Source organism: Capra hircus, chromosome 4 (assembly GCF_001704415.2).
Source record: "Capra hircus breed San Clemente chromosome 4, ASM170441v1, whole genome shotgun sequence".
Classification (NCBI taxonomy): domain Eukaryota; kingdom Metazoa; phylum Chordata; class Mammalia; order Artiodactyla; family Bovidae; genus Capra; species Capra hircus.
The window spans coordinates 70,696,642-70,703,645 of NC_030811.1; the positions used below are offsets into that span (position 1 = coordinate 70,696,642).

At 36.0% G+C, this 7,004-nt stretch overlaps 1 protein-coding gene across 3 annotated transcripts in view; it reads left to right on the plus strand.

Annotated features, from left to right (window-relative positions):
* Nucleotides 1–5,908, plus strand: part of PNPLA8 (patatin like phospholipase domain containing 8) — a 46,055-nt gene extending 40,147 nt beyond the window's left edge. For all 3 annotated transcript variants that reach the window (XM_005679143.3, XM_005679144.3, XM_013963300.2), the window contains exons 9-10: nucleotides 226–421; nucleotides 4,121–5,908. In XM_005679143.3, coding sequence (XP_005679200.1) covers nucleotides 226–421; nucleotides 4,121–4,395 — 471 coding nt within the window. In that variant the 3' untranslated portion in view covers nucleotides 4,396–5,908. The remainder of the gene's footprint in view (nucleotides 1–225; nucleotides 422–4,120) is intronic.

The following is a 7,004-nucleotide window of genomic DNA, read 5'->3' on the forward strand; positions in this document are numbered from 1 at the left end:
TGGAGCCAGTGAATTTTCATATGTTTTTTGTAGCTGTAGTTTATAAAATAAATTCACTTTAAAGGACTCTCTTGTTTTTAAATAATTTGTTAAGTTTATTACGTAGTTCAGTTTTCCTAATTGAGTAAATTTCAAACTGTGGAAAATGTAATTTGTTTTCACATTTGTAAAAAAGAATTTGACTTCAAATTTACTTCCTATATTTGTTTGACTTACATTTTGCAGGATGGAGGTTTGCTCCTGAATAACCCTTCCGCATTAGCAATGCACGAGTGTAAATGTCTTTGGCCAGACGTCCCCTTAGAGTGTATAGTATCCCTGGGCACTGGGCGTTACGAGAGTGATGTGAGAAACAACGTGACGTACACGAGCCTAAAAACCAAACTGTCTAACGTTATCAACAGTGCTACAGACACAGAAGGTTAGTCTGTTTATTTGCTGTCTTAGTGTACTTTGCCTTTAGAATTCAGTTTTTGGTAGGCTATGCTGATGCTCACTGCAAAAAGAACATTGTTATGTCTGTATTGCAGGCGTAGGAAGCACATGGGAGCAGGTCTTTGTCATTTCTCTTTCTCCTCACTCATTTCTACAGTGGCAGCTTCTCTGTGTGGGAGCTAATGGTACCTTTGCCTCCTTACAGTTGGAGAAGTAGCTGAGGCAGGAGTAGCAAAAAGGCTTGGTTGGAGACTCTTAAGAAAAAGAAAAAGGAGGTTGGTTCAGATAAACACAGGATAACAGGGAGAGAATCAGAGTATTTCTGGATTATTTAATAACGTGGAGGCAAACCAGAATAAGCCCTTACTTCCACTCTGGCTGCCCCTGTAATCTAGCCTTCGTAATAAAGCCCAAGTGATCCTTTATTTATTTTTTTTAAGGTTTTAAAAATAACATTTATTTCTTAAAAGTTAACATGTGCATAATAGGAAACCAAAAAGCACAAGAAGCAAAGAACGAAGTCATTCATAATCACAAGCAGTTTACCGTTTGACATGTCCTTCTAGGTCTCATTTGTGTATTTTCACAACTATTAAAATGTAAATTACGTCATGTCTTTACCTGGTTCCAAACCCTCTAGGCTTCCCATCACACTTAGAACAAAATCCCAAAGCCTCATTCACTGAAATTCACCAGGCCTTGGAAGACCTAGCTTTTGAATTCATCTCTTCCCCTTCTCTCAAGCTGTGTCCCCTCTGTAAAGTATGTCCAGCTACACTTGAATTCTTGCTGTTCCTCAACTTCCTAAGAAGGCCCTGCCTCAGATATCTGTCTTCTGTTTGTAAAGCCTTGCCCAGATATCAGTACATGCTTGAGTCCCTCCCTTAACTTCATTCTGGTCTCTGCTCAGATGTCACTTTCCCTGAGAGCCCTTTTCTGTTCACTTTCTAATCTCTGTATCCCACCAGAATGTAAGCAGAAACTTACCCAGCTAACTATGTTGACTGCAGTGCCTGGCACATAGTAGGCAGTCAGTATTTGTTGACTTTCTAATTTTGGCCTTTGAGATCTAGAGCTCGAAGTCTGTTATTAAATTTGTAACAAGAATTGTTCCCACTTAACAGCCCCTTGCTTCTGAATCTCATTCTCTCTCTATTATCTTATTACTGACTGAGTCATCAGCCTATGTGAGCATCTTAAACTTCCCACTAAGGACGTTTATTTACTAAATGATAACCCAAGAAACTTCCCTCGTGGCTCAGATGGTAAAGCATCTGCCTACAATGCAGGAGACCTGGGCTCAGTCCCTGGGTCAGGAAGATATCCTGGAGAAGGAAATGGCAACCCACTCCAATATTCTTGCCTGGAAAATCCCATGGACGGAGGAATCTGGTAGGCTATAGCCCATGGGGTCGCAAACTGTTGGACACGACTAAGCAACTTCACTTTCACTTTCAACCCAATAAAAGGTGACATTCTGGGTTTTTCACTATCTACAGTTTTGTTGTGAAATCAATAAAATATTCTTACCATAAGCAGTCTTCTTAGAAAAAGATAGCATTGATCACCCAGTCTCATGATACTTATATGTATACCTTGTGCAAACCACATTATTGACTCACTTGAAATTTTTAAGAAATATGAAATACTGCCTTTGTGCACATATACTCTGGTTAATGAAGAATTAGAGTGAAACTTGTAATTGCTGATATTAGATGGTTATTGATGTATAAAAACAGCAGTTTCCTTTGAAAGTTATATGCAAAACCTGAACGGTAAAAAGTACAAAACATTACTGAGAGAAAATAAAGCAGCCAGTTATCAAATAATTGATAACTGTGCTCATGAATTCAAAATGTCAGTATTGTTATGCTGGCAAACCACAGATTGATTTATAGACTTCATGCAACTGCTAGAGAAATCAAAACAGACTTTCTGTGGGGTAGAGATTAACACGATGACTGTAAAATTCATATGGGTATGCAAAGGACCTAGAGTAATCAAAACAGTTTTGAAAAAGAACAAAATTAGAGGACTTAGATCCTCTGACTTCGAGGCTGTAAAACTACAGTAAGCAGGGGTGGTGTTTGCATTAGATCAGTGGTACCTAATAATACAGGAATTGATCCAGACATGTGTGCTCAAAAGATTTTTGACAAAGATAACTCAAAGAGGAAAGGATAATCTTTTCAACAAATAGTACCAGGACAATTAGATAACTGTATTTAAAAAACTGAACCTTGACCCTTCACACCATATACAAAAACTAACTTGAAATGGATCATAGATCTAAATATAGGAGTTAAAACTGCAAATCTTCTAAAATACCCTAGAGAAAATCTTAATGACTTTGGGTTAAGTAAAGAGTCTTTGATAGTACATAAGAGGAAAAATAGATAAATTAGACTTCATTAAGTTATAAATTTTGTTCTTCAAAAGACACTTTTAATAAAATGAAGAGACAAGCTATCTACTGAAGTCAAATATTAGTAAAATATGTCCATCATCAGAACCAAATGTACAATCAGATGCAAAACATATAGAAAATGTTTCCAGCATATCATATAAGGAATATATAGAGATGAAAACAAAAAATCAATGGAAAAAAATGGCCAGAATATTTGAACAGACACTTCACTGAAGAAGATATACAGGGGACTGATAAGTACATGAAAGATTTTTCAACATTATTAGTCATTAGGGAAATGAATATTAAAAGCACAAGATACCAGTATACACCCTCTAAAATGATTAAAAATAAGACCCAACAATAACAAGTCTTCGCAAAGATAAAGAACAGTGGGACTCAGATAATCCTAATGGTTGACATGCAGAATGGTGCAAACATTTGGAAAAGAGTGGTGGTGTTCTTGATAAGTAAACTTTTACCATATGAACAAGCAGTTTCATCCCTGAGTATGCAACAAAAATAGAACCATATATCCACAAAATGATTTAGGATTACTTCTAATAGCTGAAAACTGAAGAGAAGCGGACCCAGACCAGAGAGAACAAATTGTGTAATATCCCTACCGTGAATTACTACTTAGCAATAAAAAGGAAGAAACTGTTGATCCATACTGCAACATGCATTTCAAAAGCATTTTGCTGAGTAAAAACAATAACCAGACACAGAAGAGCTGTATATATATTTGTAAGTTTGTTTATATGAAATTCTAGAAAAGGCAAAAGATGAAGAATCAACCATAAAGAGGCATGAAGAAGCTTTCGGGGTGATGGACAATATTCTGTGTCATGGTAGTTGTGATCAAACGTGTATACAGTTGTCAAAACCTGGCAGTTTAGACATTTAAAATTTATTAACCTTACTGTATATAAATTATACCTCAATAAAGATGATCTCAGGAAATTAAAAAACAACAAAAGGAAGGTTGAAAAGGCATCTCAGCAGTGGCTAACAGTATGACCGAAAACCGAAGAGAGTCCTGGAGCTGGGATCCTAATTTAACAGAACGATATGGTATATATCAGGAATTGAATTTCATTTCATAGTTATATTCAATATTATGGATTCTTTACTCCTGCCGTTAATTAGCTAGAATGTGAAAAATAAGCAAGGCTTTCTGATTTGCCTAAAATAGTATAATTTAAATAAACATAAAATTAGATCATTGCAGAATAACTTGATTTTTTAATTTGCCCTGTCCTCTCTTTGTTTTAACAGAAGTCCATGTAATGCTTGATGGTCTGTTACCTCCTGACACCTATTTTAGATTTAATCCTGTTATGTGTGAAAACATACCTCTAGATGAAAGTCGAAATGAAAAGCTGAATCAGCTGCAGTTGGAAGGGTTGAAGTACATAGAAAGAAATGAAGAAAAAATGAAAAAACTTGCAAAAATATTAAGTCAAGAAAAAACAACTCTGCAGAAAATTAATGATTGGATAAAACTAAAAACTGACATGTATGAAGGCCTTCCATTCTTTTCAAAATTGTGATGAGTGTGTATGTGTAGTCTCCTAACTGAATGCCTGTTGAGAAGATCCACAGAATAAGGAATCATGGGGTTCAGCATGATTTTTCATTAAAATGCTCTTGAATTCTGGGGAATCCTGAAAAGACAGTGTTTGGACCAGCTTGCACAGTACAGAGAGAATGTACTTGATTACAGAATTCATATGGAAATTAGGTTTTTACGATGTTAATAATTAACTGTGCTTTAGGAATCTTACTGTACTAGTTGGTTTTAGTACATATCAATGTTGTATTGTTTGATGTTTGAAGATTTATTAATATATGTGCCAAACAAGAACTGAAAACTATCACATTATACTTGGCATTTTTACTTTAGTCACCATAATCATGTTAAATTTATTTAATCATTGATTTTCTTCCATGTGGAAAAACTAATTTCTTCTTCATTACTTTAAACATTACTTAGGTTTTTGGTAGCTACATTCTGTGATCCAAATATTGCCTCCCACGATTGTCATGTGATCTAAACAGATGCAGAAAAAAAATGAAATTCTCTCTGTCAAAGGACTTTTACATTTGAAATATGAAAGAGCCAGATACCGTTTTCTATTCCAAATATGTTTATTTCAACGTTGTTTGGTTCCGAAAGATAGGTGAAGTTCCAGTCAACCACTTTTCCCTCCCTAAAACTTCAAGATAATCCTGTGTGTCAATTTTATAGCTCTAGCTTATCATTCACTCATATGAAATTAATTATTTGAATTTACTGAGGAAATACCCCATCACTAGCAAAAAATAAACTGTTGAAATAATCTGTTAAAAGGCTGATGTCATTTTTAAATTAATTACTATTTATAACGTAGCCTGTCATCTCTTTGTAGCTCTGTCAACAGTATGCTTTAAAAAAATGTCAGGCTTGTTTTATCTTAACTCCTTTAACCATCTAGACTTCACAGAGATTAATAACATATACAGCAACTTGCATCATTGTTTATGCTAACCAAATTCATCTTTGTTGTGTTATCTATCTGCCATATAAATCCTTTACCATGTTTAGATTTGTCAAGAAAAATGAAAAGAGGTGAGTGTCCTTTGCTTTCTCTACATAAACTGGAGCTAAACCCATTACTGTGTCTTTGCATCAGTGCTGCATAGAGCCAGTGAGGCATGGTTCACAGATGCCGTGGGAGCTGAGAGTCTGGATGCTAATTTGGGCTCCAATGCACAGTCCTTCTGTTTTGACTTGGAGGAGGGTGGATAACCTCTCTGGGCTTCAGATATTTCATTCTGGGAAAGTGGGAAGAGCTAGCTGTAAAATTTTATTTACTCTTAGGGCAACTGGAAAGAAACTTCTACAAATGTAGAAGCAAACGGTTAGAAGAGATGTGAAACTGAATTTTCGGTCCTACAGAGGTAAAATTTCTGCTCTTTTCAAAGAAGCAAAGAATTCTCTGTTTCAGAAAAAAAAAAATGTAATAAATTATCCAACTCATCAATTATTTTAAAAATATAGAAAATAAAAGTTGTAGCTCAGTCTTCTTTGGATAAATCTGTTCTTATTTATGTGATCAGTGCTGTGTTGGTAGCCCTGTAACATCCAAATTACAGTTTTTAGGGCTCCAAAATCACTGCAGATGATGATTGCAGCCATGAAATTAAAAGATGCTTACTCCTTGGAAGGAAAGTTATAACCAACCTAGATGGCATATTCAAAAGCAGAAACATTACTTTGCCAACAAAGGTCCATCTAGTCAAGGCTGTGGTTTTTCCAGTGGTCATGTATGGATGTGAGAGTTGGACTGTGAAGAAGGCTGAGCGCCGAAGAATTGATGCTTTTGAACTGTGGTGTTGGAGAAGACTCTTAAAGAGTCCCTTGCACTGCAAGGAGATCCAACCAGTCCATTCTGAAGGAGATCAGTCCTGGGTGTTCATTGGAAGGACTGATGCTAAAGCTGAAACTCCAGTACTTTGGCCACCTCATGTGAAGAGTTGACTCCTTGGAAAAGACCCTGATGCTGGGAGGGATTAGAGGCAGGAGGAGAAGGGGACAACAGAGGATGAGATGGCTGGTTGGCATCACCGACTCGATGGACATGAATTTGGGTAAACTCTGACAGTTGGTGATGGACAGGAAGGCCTGGCATGCTGCAGTTCATGGGGTCGCAAAGAGTCGGACACGACTGAGCGACTGAAGTAACTATGAAGCTACTGTTGATTTCTAAAGATAGTGTAAAAAAAAAGTAAAAAAATAAAGATAGTGTAAAACAGTCCTTTCAGACCACAAATATTGCATATTCATATACATCTAGAAGAACTTGTACATATAAGAAAAATGCAGATAATTGGAAATAAAATATTCTGAATTTTCATTGCAAAGTTCAAGTACAATAAAAGTATTGCTTAATGCCATTTACATACTTGTAAATTGCATTCTTGTCCTAACATGATGCAGTTCATCTGTTTTATAGCTTAAGTTAACTCTCTATCCCTTGTTTTTGCTTGACTGATTATTTCCCTCTTAAACATCACAAGGTACTTTAGTCATAGCTTTTTTCTGGAACCACACATACGGCATCTAAGTATGTTCCCATGTCCCTGTCTCTGTCCTTGTTGCTTTTGCTTTTTCTCACTC